General features: G+C 48.7%; 1 protein-coding gene across 3 annotated transcripts in view; it reads right to left on the bottom strand.

Moving 5' to 3' along the window:
* LOC110501822 (zinc finger protein 423) overlaps positions 1-27039 on the bottom strand; it is a 147808-nt gene that overhangs the window by 11111 nt on the left and 109658 nt on the right. For all 3 annotated transcript variants that reach the window (XM_036954070.1, XM_036954080.1, XM_036954086.1), the window contains 2 exons: positions 4280-4411; positions 2392-2507 (listed from right to left, as the gene is read on the bottom strand). In XM_036954070.1, coding sequence (XP_036809965.1) covers positions 2392-2507; positions 4280-4411 — 248 coding nt within the window. The remainder of the gene's footprint in view (positions 1-2391; positions 2508-4279; positions 4412-27039) is intronic.

Below are 27039 nucleotides of genomic sequence, written 5' to 3'. Positions count from 1 at the left end.
TCTGAATTACAATTCGTACTACGGTATGTTACGAATTTGCAATATTTAAGATATGTTACGATGTGGCGAACATTAGCTAGGCCAGGGGAAGGGTTAGGAGTTAGGTTAAAGGGTAAAGTTTAGGGTTAGCTAAAAGGGTTAAGGGAAGGGTTAGCTAACATTAGCTAGGCCAGGGGAAGGGTTAGCTAACATTAGCTAGGCCAGGGGAAGGGTTAGCTAACATTAGCTAGGCCAGGGGAAGGGTTAGCTAACATTAGCTAGGCCAGGGGAAGGGTTAGCTAACATTAGCTAGGCCAGGGGAGGGGTTAGCTAACATTAGCTAGGCCAGGGGAAGGGTTAGCTAACATTAGCTAGGCCAGGGGAAGGGTTAGCTAACATTAGCTAGGCCAGGGGAAGGGTTAGTTAACATTAGCTAGGCCAGGGGAAGGGTTAGTTAACATTAGCTAGGCCAGGGGAAGGGTTAGTTAACATTAGCTAGGCCAGGGGAAGGGTTAGTTAACATTAGCTAGGCCAGGGGAAGGGTTAGTTAACATTAGCTAGGCCAGAGGAAGGGTTAGTTAACATTAGCTAGGCCAGAGGAAGGGTTAGTTAACATTAGCTAGGCCAGGGGAAGGGTTAGTTAACATTAGCTAGGCCAGGGGATGGGTTAGTTAACATTAGCTAGGCCAGGGGAAAGGTTAGTTAACATTAGCTAGGCCAGGGGAAGGGTTAGCTAACATGCTAAGTAGTTAGAAAGTAGTAAGCTGCAAAGTTGCTAATTAGCTAAAATGCTAAAGCTGTTCGTGATGAGATTAAAACACGCAGCCTTTGGGTTTCTAGACGTTCACGTTATACGCCCACCTATTGACCCCAACCAACCACCCTCCTTTTGTTTTTGCCTTAAGCAACCATCTGTCTTATGTAACCATACCAATCGTAACATATCATACTTCATGGAGTGTCCTTGATTTTCGTTTACTGTGTTACATCTAGTCTATGAGACCAGGCTGGGCATCTAAATGATGGCCTCTCACTATTGTAATGGTTTCCTGGAAGTGTGTGTGTGTGTCAGGGGAGGTGTGTGTGTGTGTGTCAGGGGAGGTGTGTGTGTGTGCGTCAGGGGAGGTGTGTGTGTGTGCGTCAGGGGAGGTGTGTGTGTGCATCAGGGGAGGTGTGTGTGTGCATCAGGGGAGGTGTGTGTGTGCGTCAGGGGAGGTGTGCGTGTGCGTCAGGGGAGGTGTGCATGTGCGTCAGGGGAGGTGTGCGTGTGCGTCAGGGGAGGTGTGCGTGTGCGTCAGGGGAGCTGTGTGTGCGTGCGTCAGGGTAGGCGTGTGTGCGTGCGTCAGGGGAGGGGTGTGTGTGCGTCAGGGGAGGGGTGTGTGTGTGTATGCGCATCAGGGGAGGTGTGTGTGTGTGCACACCAGAGGGCCTAGCCCAGCTTCTAGACAGAGATTGTACAGTATACTGTATCTCTGTCTAGCAGTATAACACTTGCAAGTTATTTGCCGACATGTGTCTGTGCCTGTTTGGCGATGCTTTCCCACTTCCCGAAGCTATACCCATAATCGGTAGATGGTTCCGATTGGGAGGTCGTCGTCTGCATGGCCGAGCGGTGCGCAGGAAAAAATGTAATCCAATTGTTAGATTCTACCACCCCCCAAATCAAAACCAAAACATGGATTCCATGTTGTGTTCTCACTTTGCGCACACACCAGTCTGTGTTTCACACCTGTTTGTCTAGCTAATCAGCCTTGCAATGTGCACCATGCTGCCCCAGAGGGGAAGTAGAGGAAACGTGTGTGTGCAAAGCGAGAACAAAACATTGCCATCCATATGAGCTGTAGATTTTGGGAGGGAGGGTAGCATCTAAACACTGGGTTTCATCATTTTCTGATCAAACGGCAACGCTCCACCAGAACGTCGACCATTATGGATATAGCTCCGGACGCGGGACACATGCTACGCAGGTACAGTCATTTGACCATGAGTTATCATCTCGAATGAAGTCGCTATGGAATGCCCTTAGACCTTATCTCATTCATTCATTAAATGATTAATCAGAGGTCTAATATTGGGTTACAAAGAACCCAGCAGGAGAGCTGATTGATTAGCAGTGCACTGGGGTCTAATCATGCCCATAAGGAAGTTACACATTTTCTCTTCAAATCATTAATCAACCATTCCACAAAACATGTTCAGGTATACCCTGAGTCCAAGACTGCAATGGAATCCTGGTAATGAAGACCATTAACCACGGTAGACAAAAAATATTGATAACCTACTTACTCCATTAGGAGCAATTATTATTGAAGTCAGATCATATGATTTCAGATTATATTGGTTGAGTGGTGCCTGGCAGAAAGGCTGCTGGGAGATGACATCAGTCTGTGTCTATATGTAGTTAGTACTGACCTGGAGCTCAGTCTGAAAGAAGAACTTCTGTGGACACTGGGAGCAGTCGTAGATCTTGTCCTCCTGACCGTGGACGGCAAAGATGTGCTGCTGCAGCTTATTGGCCTGGACAAAGACTGGGGGTGGGGAGAAGGAGAGGGCGTGTTAGATTATTGGTTTCGGATGAAAAAGACCAGTGACAGGGCAGAGCTATGCTAAACAGTGAGCTTACTGAATGAACTGGAGGAAAAGGAAAAGGAGGAATAGTGGGAATCTGTGGCTCTCCGTGCAAATACAGAGGTGAGGGAAAGACACTCATTGCACTAAAACAACAACTTCAACAGCGTAAATATAAATATAAAGAGAAAAGAGCGATGACAGGGAGGGATGGGGAGGCAGTCGGGTTTTTTTCTGTTTTGTTTCAGTAAACTTAAGTTTGCTGTGTGTGTGTGTGTGGAGAGTCTGAATTATTAACTTTCCCCAAAGGAGCAGCATCCCCTTACTTATTCATAACCCGCACAGGAATAGAGTTAAACTTTTAAAAAAGAGTGTTGTGTACCTGTGGGGGAAGGGAGTGAGGGTGGGGGGGTGGGGGGGAGAACACAACCAAACAACTGTTGAGAGGGAGACGGGGGGGGGGCTGCTTCATGGTCTGAGCTTCTGATGCAGACAGACTAACAGAAACCGACAGACAGACTAACAGAAACCGACAGACAGACTAACAGAAACCGACAGACAGACTAACAGAAACAGACAGACAGACATATAAGCAGGTAGACTCAGACTGACAGCGAGGGATTGGGATGTCCAATTGATAGAGAAACATACAAAAAAGCAGACAGACAGACAAACAGGAAGTAAGAGAACAGGCAGAAGACAATGGATAAAGACAGACAACATTTAGTCTCAGCTGCAGTCAGCCATGTCTGTGTCTCAGTGTCTATAATGATTTCTGACTCCCAGAGCGGAGCTAGTAGTCCAATGTGACTTTGAGGCTGCTGCCTGGAGAGGCATGGCTGCTTAACTCAGAGGACACGTACAGAGGGCCTTTAAAACAGCCGGACGGCCACAGAGGATTAGTTACCCTCCTCTTTCAACCTGCTCTTTATTCTCTGACCTCTCAGGGCCTTTCTGATCCGGGGCACATCAGACACAGGGGACCACGGCCAAGCCTGAAGAACCTTGAGCCGCTCTGCTTGGCCTGAAAGTCTTGGCTACACCTGGCCAGCCTGTGCCGGTTCCCTGTGATGGTCGCTGTGACTGAGTGGAGCTGACCATGTCACAGGGAGTCTGGCCTACTCAAGGGGGACATCACACCAGGTTGCACCATGGGAACATCGACTCTAACTTTCCCATCAGCACGACAGGACTGTTAAAGGACCTGAGTTCTCCATCTCAGAGGCACAGAATTGACCTCTGTGGAACATGTCTGCTTGGTCTACTTGGCTATTTGTCATAATATTTTCACCTTCTTGCACAATGGACTTAATTCCAATGTATGGAGTGAGTTTTTTCTATATTGGCTACTTACTACATGGACTACCATGTCTTTCCTGAGACAGGACTTCTCTCCAACCCAACTCTTTACCTCCCACTGAACTGATCATTAATACAGTTCAATTCAGTAGTGGAGGAGGAGGACGACATGTTACCACATGAGGGGTTATAGGGTGGAAGGTATGGAGAGAGGAATAAGGAGATGGAGAGGATTTATCTGGGTCAATGTATTAGCATCTCTGCTATTCAATGGGCGACAAAGTGCAGTGCAACTTTGTGTGAGGGCCTTCAGATCTAGTGGAACATGTGTTCATATTGTGTCTCTGTGTGTATGTTAATGTTGGTCAGACACTCAAGCACCTTGACTGCCCTCCACCTGGCCCCCCTCTGAGGCCCCACACCGACCCCTCACCTGTGAAGCAGACGGGACACTTGAAGGTGCCGCCCATGCCCTCGAAGCTGTGCTCGATCAGGTGACACAGGAGCTTGGCCGGAGAGTCAAACATCTGGTTACACAGCTTGCACTCGTGATTGATGCCTTCCTCTGTAAAAGAAGAACACACCATACAACAAGGAGGGTCAGAAAGTGAAGGCGGGGATAAACATATTATACACACACATTATCGTCAAACACACACACTCTCACTCATACACAGACAAAAAAGGAAAAGTGTAAGCTCATGTACAGGTAAGTTTGTGTACTAAAGTATAGCAGTTGTATTCAATCATTGCCTCTCTCGTGCCTGTCTGCTCATGCTGCAGCACGTTGCACAGCTCCAACACATGCCTGTCCCTCTGCCTTGGTCACAATGTCCCTGTCACAGAGCCCAGAGAGGGATACCATGATCCTGCACTAACAGGTCCAGGTCTGAATCCGAAAGAGAGGGCTGTCCGTCCTTCCTTGCGTCTTTCCCTCCATCCTCTCCAGATCTGGCCTGTGTGACCGGCACACTCCCCACCCCTCCCCTCCCAGTGCCTCTTCTCTCCCGGCCGGTAATTGCCTGCCACCCCCAGTGGTCTGGGCTATGTGCCCTCCCCCTGCTCGCCGCTCTATTTTAAGCCTGCATGAATGCCATCAGCGGCCCCCTCCGGCGTGGGACAGATGAAAGGTGGGCGTTGGGTCCTGGCTGGGTGCCTACGCTCCCGCCTTATCGGCCGAGCGTCACACAGGACCGAGCCGCGCCCGCCCCCGCGCCATCATATTGCCTCCACTGCGCCCCAATCCTAGCCCCTCGCTGAGTCCCGAACCGTGGAAGACACCGCCGCCGGTCTCTGTCCCCCCTGATGGCAGCCTCCCCTGCTGTCCCACCATAGACAGCCCCCTCCCCCCCCCCATGCCCCGAGGTGCCCCGCTGCTCAGCAACAGGGGCACGCAGGGTTGATAAAGTCTTCAATCAAACATCGCTGACACCCCCATGACCCCCCCCCCCCCCCCCATACCCAAACCACCTCCACTGATTCCAATCTCCTCTCTGTCTCAAAGGCCTCCACAAGGGTGACTTAATCCCTGTCTGAATGGCTAGGGGAAGGGCTGGGTGCGGACGGGGCTTAGGGGGATTGGCGAGGGCACTCCTTTGCTCTGCCCGTCCCCGCTGCTGCTTCCTCAAAGACATCACGTTTTGGTGGGATGCCTTTCGGTCCCAAACCACCCTGAGATGGAGGTTGATTACCATTAAAATATTAAATTGAGGCAAGATTGAAGCAGCAGATGACATTTCTCATGAACCCAGAGACGCAGAGAGAGATTCCCTCAGAACTGTCTTCGAGAGAAAACCCTAGAGCCACAACCACAATCAACAGCATCAACTGACCAATAGAATCCTCACCTACAAACAGCAACTAACCAATAGAATACTGACCTACAAACACCAACTGACCAATAGAATACTGATCTATAAACACCAACTGACCAATAGATCTAGCCTACAGGTCCAAAAGTGAAAACCAAGGTGAAATGGGGGTTATGTATGGGAGACATCAGGAGAATTGAAGGCAACTATGAGTAAAGAGAGAACAGAGCTCAGTACAGAGAGCAGGGGGATAATTGGGCTGTCTGACAAGGGCCGGGGGCGCAGAGTGAGGGGGCCCAAAGCGTTTTTGTGTGTGTGTCCTACAAAAGTAATGTATTTTCTATGACAAATACAGTGGTTTTGATCAGTGAGTGGGGAGTGTACTCTGTCTGTCCTCTCTTTCAGAGCGTGGAGGGAGGGCTGGTGAGCCGTGCACGGACAGGCACGAAGCAGACTGGGGCTGGGTTGGTTGGGCTGTGTGTGTGTGTGTGTGTGTGTGGGTGGGGGAGGGAGGGAGGGAACCATGGAGAGATGACAGGACCCTGAAACATCCTGATGACCCGCTTTGTGTCTGAGAGAGCATTTGATCCGCGAGACGGCCACACAGCTGCATGGCTGCTACCCCGGGAGGCCCACGCTGGAGCAGGATGGGAGGGAAGGAAAGCAGAGGTTTGGTGAAGGTGAGTCCTAAACTAGAACACAAAACCAAACTATATTCAACTTGCAGAAAGTGCATAACATATACAGTAATTACTAATTACTACTGTACTACACTGCTATACAAATCACTGATGCAGAATATCATACATACAATCCTTATTAGTGGTTGATCTCTTATCTTCTGTGACTATTAGACTACTAGCACCAACCGGTTCAATTGATTAACCACAAGTAAGACGTTTCCAGACTTGACACGTTGGATGAGTGTAGGCATGTTTGGTAGTAGCAGCATATAGAGCAGTCATTAGTATGGCAGAAGGGAGAGGTTAAATAGCTACAGGACATTTCATCCTTCAAAAGGACCCACTTCAGCTATCTGCACCACAGATCAGACACGGAGAACAGGAAGAAAGAGTAGGAAAGAAAAGAAGGGGGGAAAACACACTGATCTGTTAAGAGGCTTGATCAGTATGCAGAGTGAAGAGAAGAAGAGAGAGTGTGTGAGGGCGAGATAGAGAGACCGGGAGAACATTTAACTCCGATTGAGAGGGGGAAAAAAAACCTTCCCCACCTCCTAAGGTATGCACCATCTTAATTGAGAAATGGCATGACGCCGCCACATATACGCAGAATTACTGATGAGGGCTTGCCAGGACACTAATGGGAAAGAGAGAGGGAGTGAGACAGAGGGAGAGCGAGAGAGAGACAGTGTGAGGCATGGAAAGGGGATGGGAGAGTGAGGAAGAGAGAGGGGAGAAGAAAGAGCGATACAGGGAAAGAAAGAAGGTAAAGGAATACAGACTGAGGTGGATAGAGAGATTGAGGGCCTTGCAGCAACGGAGAAAGGAAAGGTGTGAAGGAACAATATTTATGTATTATTCCTAAATTATTATTCCACCAACTGAACAGGATTCTTATCCTGCACAAACACTGCTACGGCATGGCGGCTGCCTCTGTTGCTGCTTAGCCAATGTGCTTCCAGCTAATTGACCAGAGGGAGCCAGGTGGCGCCCTGACTCACAGCCCTCCCCGGGGACAGTCCCGTCTACACAAGCCCCCCCCCACAAGCTCACCTCCCCCTGTCGGCTCCTCTCCCCCACCCACCCACAACACCCTGCAGCGTGCACTGGCACACAAATGAGCTCCTTGGTTGGGAGCTGGGTCTCCCCAGGGCCCCGGCCCCACTCCCCTCGCCCTGCGGCCTAAAACCTGGCCTGGCGATTGATGGCAGGGACGGCAAGAGATACACCAGGGGAGAGCAGAGGGAGGGAGGGGGGCAGGAGGGCTGAGTGGTTGAGGGGGTGAGATGGAGGTGCTTGGCTCCTCTAGGGGGCTAGCTCAAGGTGTGTTGCCATGGAAACACAGAGGGAAAGGAGGGAGAAACGGAGGCATTTTGAGCTTGACCCATGGTGGTGGGGCGGCAATGTGGGCCAGAGTATACACACACACACACCTGCTGCAGAGCTGGAGGGGTCCCAAGAGCTCTCCACCTCTACTCTCCCTCTCAGACACACACAGAATGCTGCAATGCTGCGCTGATCCCTGGAGCTCCTAACACCCACACATAGACCCTCATGCGCCTTCACTCAATCTCTCTCTGAAACAAACATCTTGTTTACACACAAACAAAATCTCTGTCTGCCAGTCCGTCCATCAGTCATCACTATTCACTACTCTACTATCACCAGTTTAGTGACTCTGCTAGTGACTATCCCTCTCTATTCTTCTCTTCATTCCTCTCCCTCTCTCCTGGCCACGGCTCTGGTTCACACGTTTCCTATTATCTGTAGTAAATATTTCCGGAGCGCACTCTCCGGCGGCCAAGCGTGATGGAGTCTCCGGCTCCAGATATTTTTGGCAGACGTGGACAGCATATGGAGCTGACCGGCTTGGAATCTCCTATCAGATTACATAACAGTAGGATGCTGGATCTCTCCACCCAGTAGAAACCAACCTTCATGCAAACAGACAAACTCTCCTTCCAAAGCACACTAGATAATCACAGCTCTTCCCCCCCCCCCCCCCCCCCCCGACTCACTCTTATCATCTCCCCCTCCTCTCACCAACTCCCTCCATCAAAATAATTTTGAAAACTCTGCTATTCCTTGACACTAGGAGGTTCCTCAGAGGAGGAAGGGGAGGACCATACTCCTCAGTAAATTTCAGGAAAATGTAAATAGTGAAACATTAACTGTTTTGCAATGAAGGTCGACAGTAGCCACAACAGCACTGTAGGTTAGCACCTCCTCTGGGTACATTGACTTCAATACAAAATCTAGAAGCCTCATGGTTCTCACACCTTCCATAGAATTACACAGTAATTATGACAACTTCTGGAGGACATATTTCAACCAATCAGAGCTCTTGCAGCATGAACTGACGTTGTCCACCCAATCAAAGGATCAAATAATTAATCTAGTTCTGAAAGCCTAAGCTGCAGCTAGTGAGTACTGCAGCGCATAAAATGTGGTGACTAGTTGACTCGGAGAGAAAAACAATTCAGTGGCTTGCAAAAGTATTCACCCCCCTTGGCATTTTTCCTATTTTGTTGCCTTACAACCTGGAATTAAAATAGATTTTTGGGGGGTTTGTATCATTTGATTTACACAACATGCCTACCACTTTGAAGACGCAAAATATTTTTTATTGTGAAACAAACAAGAAATATCACAAAAAATTTAAAAGTTGAGCGTGCATAACTATTCACCCCCCCAAAGTGAATACTTTGTAGAGCCACCTTCTGCAGCAATTACAGCTGCATGTCTCTTGGGGCATGTCTCTATACGCTTGGTACATCTAGCCACTGGGATTTTTGCCCGTTCTTCAAGGCAAAACTGGTCCAGCTCCTTCAAGTAGGATGGGTTCCGCTGGTGTACAGCAATCTTTAAGTCGTACCACAGATTCTCAATTGGATTGAGGTCTGGGCTTTGACTAGGCCATTCCAAGACATTTAAATGTTTCCCCTTAAACAACTCAAGTGTTGCTTCAGCAGTATAATTAGGGTCATTGTCCTGCTGGAAGGTGATTCTCCGCCTCAGTCTCAAATCTCTGGAAGACTGAAACAGGTTTCCCTCAAGAATTTCCCTGTATTTAGCGCCATCCTTCATTTCTTCAATTCTAACCAGTTTTCCAGTCCCTGCTGAGGAAAAACATCCCCACAGCATGATGCCGCCACCACCATGCTTCACTGTGGGGATAGTGTTCTCGGGATGATGAAAGGTCTGGCGCAAACCCAACACATAGCATTTTCCTTGATGGCCAAAACGCTACATTTGAGTCTTTCTGACCTGAGTACCTTCTTCCATATGTTTGGAGAGTCTCCCACATACCTTTTGGCGAACCCCAAATCTGTTTGCTTATTTGTTTCTTTAAGCAATGGCTTTTTTTCTGGCCACTCTTCTGTAAAGCCCAGCTCTGTGGAGTATACAGCTTAAAGTGGTCCTATGGACAGACACTCCAATCTCCGCTGTGGAGCTTTGCAGCTCCTTCAGGGTTATATTTGGTCTCTTTGTTGCCTCTCTGATTAATGCCCTCCTGGCCTGGTCCGTAAGGTTTGGTGGGCGGCCCGCTCGTCAGGCCCTATTCTTTCCATTTTTATAATGGATTTATTGGTGCTTCGTGGGATGTTCAAAGTTTCTGATATTTTTTTATAACCCAACCCTGATCTGTACTTCTCCACAACTTTGTCCCTGACCTGTTTGGAGAGCTCCTTGGTCTTCATGGTGCCACTTGCTTGGTGGTGCCCATTGCTTAGTGGTGTTGCAGACTCTGGGGCCTTTCAGAACAGGTGTGTATATATATACTGAGATCATGTGACACTTAAATAAAATCCACCTGTGTGCAACTAATTATGTGACTTCTGAAGGTAATTGATTGCACCAGATCTTATATAGGGGCTTCATAGCAAAAGGGGTGAATAGTTCTTTTTTTTTCACTTCACCAATTTGGACTCTTTTGTGTATGTCCATTACATGAAATTCAAATACAAATCAATTTAAATAACAAGTTGTAATGCAACAAAATAGGAAAACGCTAAGGGGGATGTATACTTTGCAAGGCACTGTAGTTTAACCACTTTTAAATGGAGGAGCATATATTGGATATAAATGGATAGCTATATTTTGTATTTTTTTCCCACTTTCACTTAGCTAGCAAATGCAGCTAGCTAGGTTAGCCTACTGAAAACACCCGGCTCAAACAGAGGGATGCTATGTTAGCTACTGTAGCTGGCTATGACAACACAACACTGGAACTCTTCCAAGTCAATGTAAGCTTTTGGTTTATTAGTAAAACAGGGGCCCGCCGGTGTAACTGCTAAACTGCTTACGGACTGCACTGCATGATTGTAGCGGGTTTACTAATATGTTAATTCTATTAGCTATGTTGACTATGACATTACTTTAGCTAATATGGTGACAACGACTTAGGCTGTGTGTAACAGTTATGATATGAAGGTTTGGCATGGAAAGGTTGTTTCGGTTGGTTACAGACAGCTGATGTGTTGTTCACTGAAGTCCATAAGCAAAGGGAAAAGGTGAGAAGAGAAGAGCGGGTAGACACAAATAACTTGTTGCATTCCTTATCGTATGTGGCTATGAAAGTGAATGGTTTGTGTGTGATCAGGGGTGTATAAAAAAGAAGCAAACGGAACGAGACGAGGATAAACATTCCTGAATTAGTCCAATAGAAATGCTTGTTTGCAACTGTTGGACTAATGATTACACCTTAGATCAGCTAAATGCAGGCAAGAGTGTGCAAGGCGGTATTTAATGTGTCACTGTCTGTCACCTCAAATCTTTCTCTCAACCTGTGTGCACCTATGTTGTAAACATTCATTCATAGGCTAGGTTGTATCAACGTCATGTGTATAGGGAAAATTTGAGTATCATGTAGTAGTCTAAACCTATCAATGTTACATTGAGCTGGGCGAATGGAATATGAATGACAGTCATCCAATATGTTGTAATAGAAATAAGGCCATGCTCATAAAAAAAATTATCGTCCTCCATCATCTTAAACGGCACCGACCGCCACTGCTTGACACGCTTTTGGCGAGCTTGTGACCTAAAGACAGGTGTACTTGGGGAACAGTGGGAAAATGTCCACCATGATAGGTGCACAATGTCCGGGTGCCAAGGTTTTCCATTCTGATTGGGTCTGTTGACACACTGCAAGGTCAAATGGACCAAACTGCTCACTCTGAACTGCAGGACAGAAGCCATAGTACAACAGCCTCTGGGACTGGAATCCCTCATCTCAAAGACCCCCCCCCCCCCGCATCTCTGACAAGGTCCTCAATAATCCTGCTAGTCCTATTCTACTGAACTACTAACCACTACTCTTTTTTTCCTCACACCAATTCCCCACCTCCAACCAATCACATCTCATCCCTCCTCCCAACACCTGGGCTCCACCAATCAAGTTTAGGCAGTAGTCCCATGCCCCCTGCCCAGCAGCCCTGGCCGCCCGCTGTCCATCCAGGCCTCTCTCCCTGGGAGAGCTGCTTCTCATTTCCCCCCCCCACACACACAGATAAAGAGGCAACACACAGAGAGACAGGCAGGGACCCCCCAGCCAACGCCAGAGAAATGGGAAATAATCAACTAAATAAGCCTGGAAGTGCTGCGTGTCCTCGGCTTACACCTAGCAGCCTATATGGTGACAAGATGATTATGTTTGGGGTCTTGAGAACACGTCCAAAATAATCACAGCCACATGAAAGAAAAAAAACTGCAAATCAAAAAGTTAATTATATGTCAATTTAAATCTCAGGGTCGAAAAATATATATGTATATTTTTAAATGTACGTGCACAAGTCCAGTGAAATGCCTTTCTTGCATGATCCAAACCCAACAATCAATAATCTGTCAGAGCTAGGTTAAAGCGAGGGGGAAAATATGGAAATTATATTTTCAAATGTCAAACTTACACAATAACAACACCAGACAGCCCAGACGGATTGTTATGAGCGGGGAGTATAATGTATGCACAGATATTTGTGTTTTGAATGTTAATTGAATGCTCAGAAGTGCCCATGTGGGAATAGTTCTAATCAGTGCCCCAATAAAACTGCCATATGATAAGTCTTTATAAGTGCAAGTCACTCCCAGGGCCTCCATTTATTTCAAGTGGTGCTCTACATCTTCCCTCCTCTACCTCTTACTGACCCCATCCATATGTTTCCATATGCCTCTGTCTTTTAGCCCACAGCCTGTCCATAAAGGCTGCAGATAGACCACATTGATGAGACACTGACACACAGGCCCTACATAACACCTTAGTTATAATTAAAAGGTGCTATTTGGGAACCAAATATTTGGGAACCAAACTCTCTCCAGAATGTACAAAACATTAAGGACACCTGCTCTTTCCATGACAGACTGACCAGGTGAATCCAGGTGAAAGATATGATCCCTTTTTAATGTCACTTGTTAAATCCTCTTCAAACCAGTGTAGATGAGGGGGAGGAGACAGGTCAAAGAAGGATTGCTCAGCCTTGAGACATGGATGGTGTCCCGTACAGACGTGTATGTGTGCCATTCAGAGGGTGAACGGGCAAGACAAAATACTTAAGTGCCTTTGAATGGGGTATGGTTGTAGGTGCCAGGCGCACAGGTTTGAGTGTGTCAAGAACTGCAATGCTCCTGGGTCTTTCACGCTCAACAGTTTCCCATGTGCATGAAGAATGGTCCACCACCCAAAGGACATCCAGCCAACTTGGAGCGAACATTGGCCAGCTTCCCTGTGGAACGCTTTCGACACCTTGTCGAGTCCATGCCCTGACAAAGTCAGGCTGTTCTGAGGGCAAAAGGGGAGGGGTGCAACTCAAAATTAGGAAGGTGTTCTTAAAGTCTGGTATACTCAGTGTACGTTCTAACTGACATTATTAACTGGGTGGTTCGAGCCCTGAATGCTGATTGGCTGACAGTCATGGTATATCAGACTGTATACCACGGGTAAGACAAAACATGTATTTTTACTGCTCTAATTACGTTAGCAACCAGTTTATAATAGCAATAAGGCACCTCGGGTTTGTAGTATATGGCCAATATACCACGGCTAAGGGTTGTATCCAGGCACTCCGCGATGCGTTATGCTTAAGAACAGCCCTTTGCCGTGGTATATTGGCCATATACCACCCCCCGTGCCTTATTTCTTAATTAACCGACAACCAACATCACTCTCTCCAGTGGAAGGCATTGTGACTCTGTGGTAGTTCCCACTGAGAGCAGCAACACAAATCATCATAACCCATCCAACCAGGTTACCAAGCGCTTCTGTTCTGTATCTACAGCTAATCACCATGGCAACAACGATTGACTGTAACCTGTAATCAAGGCTGGTGTGAATAATGTGTTCCTTTTTATACAGTTATCTGTGTGACTGGCGCTTTCTCTGGCTATTGCTGGCAAACACAGCTGTTTCTGAGATTGAGGGACAAGGTTTTCAAAACTGATCTGTGCCAAAACACTGCAAAACTAAGAATCTGTAATAAGGAGACAACTAAACCAAGTAAACGAAGGAAAATAGGACGGTTATTTTACTCATTGATATTGCTCATACAACGTGCACTGCTGTCTAGCATACACCCGCTGATCTAACCTGCTGCCCACAGACTTCAAGGTGAAACTCTGCACTTATTCCATGCTCAAGACTCAACTTTAATAGTTGCAACACACATACAGAATACATCTACACAAACACACCCATCACAGATTGCTAATTACGGTGATTGAAGATTATGTAGATTGTGTAATTAGGAGTGTTGTAAACTGTATAGGCTTCTGCCTGGCTGCTGCTGGCCTGTGTTTCTGGACAGCCCTGGTCTGAGAGAACCTTATTGAATCTGAGGCCTGGCTGCTGCTGGCCTGTGTTTCTGGACAGCCCTGGTCTGAGAAAGCCTTATTGAATCTGAGTCCTGTGTTTCTGGACAGCCTTGGTCTGAGAGAACCTTATTGAATCTGAGGCCTGGTTGCTGCTGGCCTGTGTTTCTGGACAGCCCTGGTCTGAGAGAACCTTATTGAATCTGAGGCTTGGCTGCTGCTGGCCTGTGTTTCTGGACAGCCCTGGTCTGACATAACCTTATTGAATCTGAGGCCTGGCTGCTGCTGGCCTGTGTTTCTGGACAGCCCTGGTCTGAGAAAGCCTTATTGAATCTGAGTCCTGTGTTTCTGGACAGCCTTGGTCTGAGAGAACCTTATTGAATCTGAGGCCTGGTTGCTGCTGGCCTGTGTTTCTGGACAGCCCTGGTCTGAGAGAACCTTATTGAATCTGAGGCTTGGCTGCTGCTGGCCTGTGTTTCTGGACAGCCCTGGTCTGAGAGAACCTTATTGAATCTGAGTCCTGTTTCTGGACAGCCCTGGTCTGAGAGAACCTTATTGAATCTGAGTCCTGTGTTTCTGGATAGCCCTGGTCTGAGAAAGCCTTATTGAATCTGAGGCCTGTGTTTCTGGACAGCCCTGGTCTGAGAAAGCCTTATTGAATCTGAGGCCTGGTTGCTGCTGGCCTGTGTTTCTGGACAGCCCTGGTCTGACATAACCTTATTGAATCTGAGGCCTGGCTGCTGCTGGCCTGTGTTTCTGGACAGCCCTGGTCTGAGAAAGCCTTATTGAATCTGAGTCCTGTGTTTCTGGACAGCCTTGGTCTGAGAGAACCTTATTGAATCTGAGGCCTGGTTGCTGCTGGCCTGTGTTTCTGGACAGCCCTGGTCTGAGAGAACCTTATTGAATCTGAGGCCTGGCGCTGTGGGCTGCTAGAGAGTCAAGGCACCTGACCGGACTCACAACTAACACCACTGGTCATCAATCTTCACAAGACGCTTTACTACCCTCACTAGCTGCAAGAGATGGTCTGTAGTAGTATAGTATTCAAACACATTTTGCACAAAGAGACACACTGTTGATCATTAACATAGTGGTGATGGACCATCACTACACTGAAGACAGCTTCATCTGAGAGAATGTTTCCCTGTTCCGACATGGCCTTCAACAGAACATATCACACAGCCAGGCCAACAATGCCACTGCACTGTGTGTATTGGTGTGTGTGTGTCCACATTTGTTCATTTCTGTGCTTTTATATGTGTATTTCTAATCCTACCATGCTGTGGTGCATGTGTGTGTGTGTTCATCTGTATACATGTGTGTATGCATGTGAATGCCTAATCCTACGCCCCTGGGTGCACTGGGGGGGTTTATCCACGGTAGATCTCCCAAATGCGGCTAAAAAGCAATCTCCATGAACCATTCCACAACAATTTCTCATTGTCATCTCTTCCCTAAGGGAGATGGCAGATTCCTGGGACTTAATTTCCTGTCCCCCACCCCCAGCCCAACTCTCAGCTGTGAGGGGAAATAATCACAAACAACAACCCCAACGACAGCAGATTTGAGCGATCACACAGATATGCAAAAGACATCCCAACCTACTTTGTAGCTAGCGATCGGCAGCCAGGATTGTGTGTGCCTGCCGCCCTGCTCTTCCCTTTGTGTTGTTCCTTTTTCATTAAAACACCAACTCAGTCTTTGGCCGGCTGGTTGTGAATTATCTGGCCGCCAAGGAGGGGGAGAAAGAATCTGAGCAAATATGAGAAAGCAGCAGGATGCTAATAATGCACCTCCTGCTGTTCAAGTTAACCTGCAAATGTGTCCATCTGTAGAGAGAGAGAGAGAGCGAGAGAAAGAGAGAGAGAGAGAGCGCGAGAGCGAGCGAGAGAGAGAGCGAGACAGAGAGAGAGAGACAGAGAGAGAGACCGAGAGAGACAGAGAGAGAGAGAGAGAGAGAGACAGAGAGAGAGAGAGAGAGAGAGAGAGGACGTAGAGAAAAATAGAGCGGTAGAGGAGATAACTATATACCAGGGGAAATCTTGGGGAAAATGGAGAAAGACAATTAAAGGAATTCTTTATTAAATGATTTTTGGGGGAGGGGCGAGTCAAACTGAGACCAAGGTCTCCTTTACAGATGCGCCACGAATTACATAGAGTACAGAAAATTACACACATCAAAATATAAATACAACATCCAAGCAGTATGTAATTATTCATTTAATTCCCATCCAGTACAATGCCTTGGCAACATTGATTCACTCATATCAATAAGGCGAGAACATCTGTGTGATGTAGAGAGCAAGAGAGATGTAGAGATGGTCTCTGGCTGAGTGCCTGCTCTGTGGCCATAATAGTGAGTGGAGCAGTAGGAGTGACCTTGGCTGTCCCGCCCCCTGCCCTGAGCCCAACTGTGTGCAGCCTCTGGATGTTCCACACTGGGCCGGGCGGCACCGAGCCAAGCCCAGCCAAACCCCACCACGCTGGGCTGTGCTCAGGCCCTCCATGCCCGGCCCATGGTAACACTCTACATCAGCACACCACTCACAGATAGACATCCCAGCACACACTAAACAGACACACACACCACAGACAGCGCATCCATTCTCCCCCCCAAAAAAAGAGTGCATAAAAGTACTGCAGCTCTAATGAAGACACTGATCATTTGTAGGTCGTGCGTGTGAACCTCTGCCAGAAGCATCAACTGTTTACAACCCTCCCTCTGTCTCTTCACGAAGCGTGCATGTCGGCTGGTGTGTGTTCGCAGACTCTACTGTTAGGGTTTGGAGGGAAAGGGGAGGAAAAAAGTCAAACGGAACCAAGTCCAGACAATAGAACAAGACGACTTGTTGGAAAACAAAATCCATATTCCAAATGTAATTGGTCATCCTGATCTACTCTCTGTCCCCCATAGTTCTGATATATTTTATGATGTGAGAGAGGAACTCAACTCACAACTCCTATCAATTGGAGATCATACTGGGAACAGTGCCGGAAAGGAAATTGCTGCCAATCACGGCTCCTACATGTGAGGGCATATCGGTGTGTGAGACTGAAATAATTCTACAGCAATTCAAAGGAATCAGAGCAGGCACAAATACCTGTAGAGCATGGTGGCAAACCGGTGTGATCAGTGTGACCAGAGCCAAGAGAGCTCTGTAATACCAGGAAGAGAAGCGTTCGTTTCTCCGAAATAAAACCACAAATGGCTGTCCCTCCTACAGTGCAGAGCACTTTGCTCCCAAAAATTTGATGTCAGAGAAAGGAGGAACATTTTTACATTCACATTTTAGTCATTTAGCAAACGCTCTTTTCCAGAGCGACTTAGTTAGTGCATTCATCTTAAGATAGCTAGGTAAGACAACCATATCAGTCATAGTAAGTACATTTTTCTTCAAAAAAGTAGTAGGAAAAGACAAGTGTATTAAGGATGCTCTTAAATGCCCTTCTCCTCTGGAACTCATTCTCCCAGAATTCCTAACTCTACTTTGTTTGTGAGTTAGTGTATAAGCAGAGTCTTTTAAAAGCGTCTCGTTGTGAGCATGATTCCCAAATGATTCTGGTATTCCGCACTGAGAGGGGCAGAAAGAATTCAAGCCTAACTAGCAGCAGTGTGGAGCGGAGTGCAGGACAGAACAGAACATAGGCAATCAGTCTGCAGAGGCACCAGAGTTCACACTGGCCACAGGGTGAGACTGCACCAGTGATACACACAGCTTACCACTCAGCCCCCAAGCCCTGCCTGCCTGCCTCACCCGGCACTGTGTACTAACGACACCACTTAGCAGCCAGACAGGGGCTCCTAACCAGGGCTGTTTGAAGGTTATCTGTGGTCTAAAGCAACACACTAATATTAATATCAGTGTGTCAAGGATGCAAGTTATTAAAGATGACTGAGCATTATGAGGTCATGTGGAGGGAGACCTTCCCCTGGGGGTGACATCAAACAAGATGTGCATAGACCCCCAGTCAAAATAAATCAATATTAATGCACACACATCCACAACAAAGGAGTGATGTCAGCGCCCCCATTTAGAGGACGCTTTTTCATCTGAACTTTGCCTCCCTCTTTCTCTCTACTCCCCCCGCATAGAAGGAGGGAGGAGGCGGAGGAGGAGGGGGGGGAGAGGCTGTTTATCCCCCTAAGCAAGCTCATGTGTCCCAGGCCCTCAGTCAAATCAAAGGCTCTCCCGCCATGCCAGGGCTAATGTGGTGTCACCTACACACTGAGGCTGACAACCAGGTAGATGTAGGGAGGCAGTAGGTGGAGGGGCTACTATTCCTCATCCTCCTACTTCCTCTCTGTACCTGACTGTCGAACGAGTCTGTCTGGGTCTGTGTCTCCAGAGCTGCACAGTGACTGCAGACAAGGAGAGTAAAGTCGTCTGCATGCTTCCCAGCGGAAACAATTCAAAAATGACGCCATTTTGTGACAAAGATCTCCTCTGCAAAAATGTTTAAAAAATCTACGACAGATTTCTAATTCTGACTAGTTTGAGGAAGTGTATACTGGCTACGGCATCTCAAAATGGACAAACAAGGGCCTCCCGGGTGGCGCAGTGGTTAAGGGCGCTGTACTGCAGCGCCAGCTGTGCCATCAGAGTCCTGGGTTCGCGCCCAGGCTCTGTCGTAACCGGCCGCGACCGGGAGGTCCGTGGGGCGACGCACAATTGGCCTAGCGTCGCCCGGGTTAGGGAGGGCATGGTCGGTAGGGGTGTCCTTGTCTCATCGCGCACCAGCGACTCCTGTGGCGGGCTGGGTGCAGTGTACGCTAGCCAAGGTGGCCAGGTGCACGGTGTTTCCTCCGGCGCATTGGTGCGGCTGGCTTCCGGGTTGGATGTGCGCTGTGTTAAAGAAGCAGCGGCTTGGTTGGTTGTGTATCGGAGGACGCATGACTTTCAACCTTCGTCTCTCCCGAGCCCGTACGGGAGTTGTAGCGATGAGACAAGATAGTAGCTACTACACAATTGGATACTACGAAATTGGGGAGAAAAAGGGGTAAGAATTCAAAAAAAAAAATGGACAAACAGTACTATTGTTCTTGTTTTTCAAGCAAAGGTCTTTTAAGAGAGTATGTTCGGTTTGCCTGGCGGAGTTCAGCTAGGCGCCAGCCCAGCCTTAAGTGGATGGAAAATGTCAGAGGGGGGATTTGGAGTCTTTTCCTTAGACTCTAAGAGAATCAAAGTTTCACAGGCACCAAATCCCATCTGAATGCCTCCATCCTGTTCTGGTGGACTCTGTGAAAGAAGTGAAAGAAGTTCCTAGAAAAGTACCTAGATCACACTTACCATGAACTTCTGATGACCTTGCAAGTGAAGGAATTAACAACTTCACTGGTACAAATACAATAGTGACAGAAAGGACCTGTCTACAAATATGTCTTTAGTGTGCCTGTCCAACAGCGTATGCAATTTATAAACTGCACACGTTAACATACATTACACACACATGACCACAAACACATTATGCAGAGATAACAGCTGGAGCTGCAGTCAACGTGAGGGCAGAGGGGGAGCCTGTGCATAATATCATTGTTGTTTTGTTCTCTGTTCCCTCCCTCTCAGTCCCTCATCAAAATAACATCTGTTTGCAGCATACAGACACCTGACAGGCAGCTGATGTCGCCCCCTGCTCCACTTCTCAAAATCATAAAATCAGCCAAAAAACTGGCCAGCGTATGTGTGTGTGAATCGGAGTGTGTGTGTGTGGCGGAGCACATCTGGGTGCAGAGCGCTCATCCTCATCCAGATGTGTGCTTCCACGCTCTGCAGCCTAACGCACACCTGGACACCGTCAGCAGCCAGACACAACGAAAGGGGGGGGGGGCTCCCCTCCAAAACAACAACAAAATACTCAACACACACACAATTAGCCAAATACATGTCAGAGGAGCTTTGTATTTCCATGGACATGGATGGTGCCCATTTAAGGTAATAAATAGATATTGTGTGTGTGGGTTGGTTGAGATGGTGGTTTTCTGCAAGGTACAGTATGTGATAGGATACAGCCCTGGCTCCCTCTCTCTCTCTGCATTGTTGGGTGAGGTGAGGTGGGACTCAAGAGGGAGGGATGGCTGATCTCCGTGTAGTCACTGACGGCTGCCTGCCTGCGCTCTGTGCTTGCCCCTCTCCAATCCCCCACACACAGCAGCCCCAGCCTAATCCCCCATGATACACCTGGGCACTTTTAGAACCACAGAGACAGAGACCCACGCTGCAGCTAGAGGCTAGCACACATACGGACATCCAGATGCTGAGTGTAATTAACTTACCTACCTTGTGTGTGTGTGTGTGTGTGTGTGTGTGTGTGGCGCGTACATACATGTTTGATCTGTTGGAGATCTCAGTATCTCACTATCCTGCAGAAAACAAAAGCAGAATAAGTTTCCTTCAGCCCACATTAGGCACACACACACACACTGGCACACAGAGATTGCAGGCAGCCCTTGCAGAGTGCGAGAGTGAGATCAGGGATGGATACCTGCTGTGGCACAGAGGAGGCAGTTCTGGGCTAGGCTATGCCCAGGGTTTTAATGACTTAATTGAGGTAATTATTTGGATAAGAAGTCCAATCACCTGGTTCTTTTCCTGAAGGTCCTCATCAGGATCTAATTAAAGAGCTGGTCCCAGTATGAGCCCTCACTGCCAACCAGGCCTGATGCGCCAGAACAGAATTCAGGCTTAAAACTGACTGTGGTATAACAGGTAGGTAAAAACAATGCAGCTCAGGGACCGACTCCCTTCCGCGTCACCTCTCTGTGACCTCTGACTCTCCCTCGTCATCTACACCATCCCTGATTTCAGTCCCGCTGTCAATCTCCCATTCACTCAGTCCATCTGCACTGCCTCATTCATTCATCTCTCCATCACGCTCTCTCTCTCGCAGTCCTCTATGGATTCCTTTCTCTTCTCCAGCTCCATCCTTTTCCCCTACCTTCTTCAAGCCTCCTCCCTCCCTCCCTCCCTCTTGGTAGTGGAGCCAGGGTGCGTGTGGAGAGGATGCTCTCCTCTCCTGCAGGAGCGCTGCTGTGCTGTTTTAATTGCGACAGCACCCTCATGAGTTAGCAGAGCACGGGGCGTGTCAACACCTCCACAGAGTGTTCAAGGGTAACCAACGGGGGTGCAGAGTCCCCACGTCCTCTCCACCCCCCCGAAGCTGAATCCTGAAACAGGCACCAAGAGAGCACCCATCAAAATCCCACTCCTCACATCTCATTAATCAGCTGCCAACATCAAACAGCAACTCTCCCCACTTCCCGGGGGCAACCGGGCCGCCTGCCTGCCTCCCTGCCTAGCTGTTTCGGCGGTTGTGTGTTGGCAGCTCTGTTGTGTGCCATTTGTTGGGTGTGTTGTGTCTGCAGAACGAATGTGTTACAGGACAGTATGTGTTTGCGTCATTTATGCTATTTGCATAATCAGACTACAAAACACGTCTGAGAGTCTGAGGAACTTTATTAAAGCATATTGATAATCTTTTGTGACACTGAAATCTGACTCCACACGCAGCCACCACACACTCAATAAAGCTCTAACTCACTGCCCCACACACACAATCACACAGAGAGACCAACACAGACAGTGTCTACCACTCAAATTCTCCTTGTGTGATGAATAGCTAGGAATGCACTTCCTTAATGACAGCAACACATCGAGTGTGAGACAGAGAGACAGACAGAGAGAGAGAGAGAGAGAGAGAGAGAGAGAGCGAGAGAGCGCTCTGACAGCCCACTCACATACCAGGGCCCCAGTAAGCGAGGGGCCATGCCATCTCAGTCTCTGCACTGGGCCTCATGGTGCTGGGAGCTCATGGGAATGGAGACCTCATTAACAGGTATACAGTAGCCAATGGGTAGATAGAGAAGATGCTAACGAACATACTAAACAGAGGAGACTCCACCACATCTGCCCGCCTGTCAGTACTGCTTCCTTCCACAGCAGTGATAGTTAGGCCCAACTAATCCTTAGACATTTTAGATTAGTGAAGATTTCTAATATAAATTGCTTTATTTCATGGGGATATTATAGAAACAAACAACCATGTCTTAATATCGGGTACATCAGCAACAGCAGCAGCCCCTACTGCAGCCAGAGTCAGTGGTCCAGCCTCAGCCGGGTCAACTCCTCTCCCACCCAGTCCATTGTCCTGATAGCCATTGACTTAGAGCATAGAGTACACAGGGTTTCCATGGCCGCCCAGCAGGGTCTGTTTCCTGAGGTCCAGCCATGCAGTTGCAGTGGTTGTCGGAGCCTCCCTCCCTCCACGTGCACAGTCCAGCACAGCCCAGCACTGGGAGAGAAGAGCTCAGGAGCTGGGCTGACTTCCTGTGGAGCCACGGCGGTAATGGCAACCAGACACTGAGCACAGAGAGAGGCCTGCCTGCCAGCGCAGAGGAAGTACCAGCGCCACCCGTAACCTGATCTCTGCCCACAGCTGTCCAAACACCAGGGGGAGAGAGGGAGCGAGATAGAGAAACAGAGGGATGGAGGAAGGGGGTGAGGGGTGAGGGAGGGGGCCCCTGGGGGCCTAGGGCAGGCTGGCTGGCGCTCCCCACAGTGAGGGGTACATTCTTTCAGCTCCTCCCGGTTCTCCCCCAACCCCTCTCCCCTGACACTCTCACCCCCTCCATCTCCTCCTCCTCCTGCCACAGTCTGCTCCAGGAGATGGGCCAATCAGGGGGGCATTTTGGAGATGGTTGGGGTGGAGGGAGGGGAGTGGAGTGGAGGAGCACAGCACAGAGTCAGTGTAAGTGTCTTTGTGCGTATGTGTGTGTGCCAATGCTCAGTGCTCTGCTCTTATCTGGCCTCTGTAGATTGTGCGGGAACGTGTGTGCCATGTGAGCGGGGTTGTTGGTGTGTGTTTATCCCTCTGTGTTTGTGAGGGGCTGAGCTCTAATCTGGCTCCTGTATGCCCATGTCACTGTGTGCTCTCTACTCTCTGCTCACTCTCCTGGGGATGGTGACAGTAAAGTCTCTTTAATCCCTGCCAGGCCCGGCTCTACCACACACCTCCCACAGCATGCTATTAAGGTCCGTACACACGCACACAGACACTTACAGGTCACAGTCAATGACACACATCTCTAAGCCACGACCACGCACCACCTTGGTGAGGGCTGCCTGTCACACCTGAGCTAATCCACCAGCTCTGGCGCTACGAGGGAAGAGGGGACAAACCGTCTCAGCCGCCAGGTGAGGGTGTCCTCTGCCTCCTTACTCAACTCTTCCACACCTACACAGAGGTAATGCCTGATTAAAATAACCATGATCAGGCATTGGGCCTCACTGTCTGTCACTGTCGGACAGCTTCCTGACCATGGCAGTAGCGATATCCTGATCATCTGCATTCTCAGCCACATGGATAGGGGCCTGCCACACTATACTGCCTCATACCGAGTAGCACCACAGTACAGAACACAGACTCACACAGGCCCCAAATGGACGGTAGAGAGGCCCATCACAAAAGGACAGCAATTTCTCCTTCCCATCCTCCCGCTCACTCTCTGGTTCTCTCTTCTCTTCCCACGTCTCTCCATAGATAAGCACACTATCCTCAGACAGACAGACTCAGCCCAGAGGGGAGAGGAGACAGAGCATGTTCAAATGAACAGAGCAAAAGAGAAATAAATCCTAATAACTACCCCCCTCGCCCCCTCCTCCCTCAAAAACACAAAATGGGGAAAAGCTGGGAAAAGGACCTGTGCTGTTTCTGGATTAAAGCAGAAGGGGATGGGGGGGGGGGGACACGGGGAGGGCTCATGAAGAAACGAAGCGGGAAGTCACATCTAAGCCCCAACACTCCTCCAAACACTCCTCCGAAGAGAGGGATTTACTCTCCCAGGGAGGTAGAGAGATGGAGTGAAGCTGGAGAAGAAGAGAGGCAGGGGGAGAAAAACTGCAGAGGGAGAAAGACAGAATGGACTGAGAAAATGGAGGACGCCATTAAGAAAGAGGGAAGCTGTGGAAAACAAGTCATTTGTCAGATGCTATGAACTGCTCTCCATTCTCTAGGTTGGGTTAGGGTCCTATGAAGGCCAGACCACTTGCTTCAGGCCTATATTCCTCTGAGGCAGGAATGAAACTCCCCGCACTACATAATCTGTCTGCACTGTTACCAAGCACATATACTAGACTACCAGCCCCTAAACGACATGAATGGAGCTCTAGAATGTCTTGAACCAGAGGAATGGAGCTCTAGAATGTCTTGAACCAGAGGAATGGAGCTCTAGAATGTCTTGAACCAGAGGAATGGAGCTCTAGAATGTCTTGAACCAGAGGAATGGAGCTCTAGAATGTCTTGAACCAGAGGAATGGAGCTCTAGAATATCTTGAACCAAAGGAATGGAGCTCTGGAATGTCTTGAACCAAAGGAATGGAGTACTAGAATGTTTTAAACCAGAGGAGTGGAGCTCTAGCTTGTCTCCACAGTGGAGGAGACCAATAGAATGGGGCTGTGGGTGGAATGGCTCAAGTCCACCATTATGGGGACCAGGTCTGTGTGCTGCCAAATCCATGTCCTCATCTCCTCCCTTTCCCCTCCATCCCTCCCTTAGTAGGGCTGTATGCCCACACTGGTGATCAGCGTGTGTGTCCCCCCCCCTCCCAGCTGGACAGAGCCTTTCCCCACGAATAAAAAGGCTCTCGTCAGCCCTTCGATTGGTCTGCCTGTCCTGCCGGGCGGCGTGCAGAGACCAGGAGGGGAGGGGCCACAGAGTGGCAGGGCCAACTGCGTCCAGGGAGGCCGAGCCTCATTCATCCACAGGACAGGACACTGGCACCACCCGCACGCTTTCATCAGGATCTGAGATGCCGATACACACACAAAGTACACAATACTAACGCATGCATGCACGCACACACACACAACCTCCCCACAGCAACAACAAAAGGAGGGTACTCTCACCAGGGTTAGTATTCTTGTGGTGCTGCAGCTTCAGAATAGACTAGAGACATGTGTGCATGGTTTGTTTATGAGGCGAGCTCCAGTGTCATTGTTCTGTTTTCATGGGTGAGGGCATGTGTGCGTGACAGAAGTCCCCCATGCCCAGCCCACAGAGCCCCACTGACTCCAGCCTCCTCAGCAAGCCCCAGTCCCCCATGACGAGAGCCTGTCAGTGTGTGACTGAGAATATGTGTGTGTGCCTGTGTGTCAATGTACAAGAGAATACTTCACACACGAAAACAAAACCAAATCTGACAAGACAATATAATGTGAGCAGCATCTGTTTGCTATGCGTCACACTCCTTGCATGTGGCTGTGCTCGCTGCTGTTCCTCTCCCCCCAGTGATCCATAAAGACGGCTCTGTGGATCACTGCTGTACCACTGAGCTGTGACGAAGACTGGGTTCAACACTGACCATTGGACCTTAATGGCAGACAGGACTGGAGAGGTATTGTAGAGAACTTGTTAACTCTAAAATCATCAGTTACCCCAGGATGTAACCCACATTACCATTCTAAATCCTGTGGTAATACAGAACAGCAAAATACTTTATCCTGTCCTAAATTGCACCTGCAACACCCCCCCCCCCACCCCACCCCACCCCACCCCACCCCCCCACACACACACTCCCATACGGCTGTTGATCCTCTGTAAACAAACAATTAGCCACCAACTACCCTTCCAACCCTCCACCCCCAGGCCTGCCCCCCTCTAGCCCAAATCTGGGGGTGGCGTCCTGGGTTTGGCTTGGTTCTTTGGGGCTTGACCGTCCTGTGCTCCCAGGGCTGCTGGGAAAGTTAGGCCTGGGTGACAGCTGTGTTGGGCCCCTCCCAGCCCTCGGCCTTGGCCCGGTGGGGGCTCTGATGTACTTCATTCGGGCCCGGGAGCCGCTTTTAATCTACCAGCGGGGCTCCGCAGCTGCTGTAAAATAGCCCAAAAACGTCTGCCCACACGCTCAACTCCTAGTAACCCGTTCAGCACTGCCTGTCTGCACCCCCTGCCTCTTCTCTTTCACCCTCTTTATTTTTCATTGGTGCCCATTCAGTCGTTCTCCTCAGCTTTTAATGTTCTCTCCTTCTGTTTTCCTACAGAATGTCAGCCAATGCAACATAGCTACCAGATCAGCAGTCTGCCAGCTACTAATAACATCAAAGCTGATTCTAACCCACAACACAACATTTTCATGGTTGGTTTATTACGGTCATTTCCCTGCTTCCCTTCTGACCAGAATGGACCCTTGTACGTGATCAGACAGGAGAGATCAGTGGGAGAATGTCAGAGGTAGAGGACCCCCCCCTGGATACCCCCTTCCCCCGTCTCCTGTTCTTTACACCCACCAGGGCCACAGCCAACTGCTGACCACTGCACCTCTCCACCCCTCATTAAAATTCCAGGTCAAATCACCCACTAAGAAGGTTTACGGAAAGGGGAGGGACGGGCGGAGAAAGGCCGGGTGGGGACGAAGGGAAACAAGAAAGAGGGCCAAAAATAGGTAGCGAGAGAGAGGGAGAGTTGGCGATGCTTTGCTCTACCTTTCCCAGTGGTGTAGTGGAGGGTATACACATGCATACCTGGCAGAATTACATGATTATTTGCATCAATCTAGTGGGCATTTGTTTTGCAAACTCCATCTCATGTGCTACAGTAATACCACTAACCAAACAATAGTGCTAGGTTCCTGCACACCTAAATTCAAGGGTAACTACACTCAAAAATCTAATATATATCTTTTTTTTAAAAATGGTCTCCTGATGTGGTTTAAGCATTGTTGTGGACTATTACAAAAGTGTGCCAGGGCGAAAACATGGAAAAAAATGTGAAAAATCTGAAACCTGTGAATTTCTGACTCGTGTATCTATTTCAATAGTAGTCTTACTATTAGCCTACTTGCAAAGTACAGCTTGGGTTGGCCTGACTGTGAACGGCCAATATGGGATTTATCATTTAGGTCATTCAGAGT

This window comes from Oncorhynchus mykiss, chromosome 2, assembly GCF_013265735.2.
Source record: "Oncorhynchus mykiss isolate Arlee chromosome 2, USDA_OmykA_1.1, whole genome shotgun sequence".
In the NCBI taxonomy this organism is placed as follows: domain Eukaryota; kingdom Metazoa; phylum Chordata; class Actinopteri; order Salmoniformes; family Salmonidae; genus Oncorhynchus; species Oncorhynchus mykiss.
This window is presented reverse-complemented; position numbering and strand designations above follow the sequence as displayed.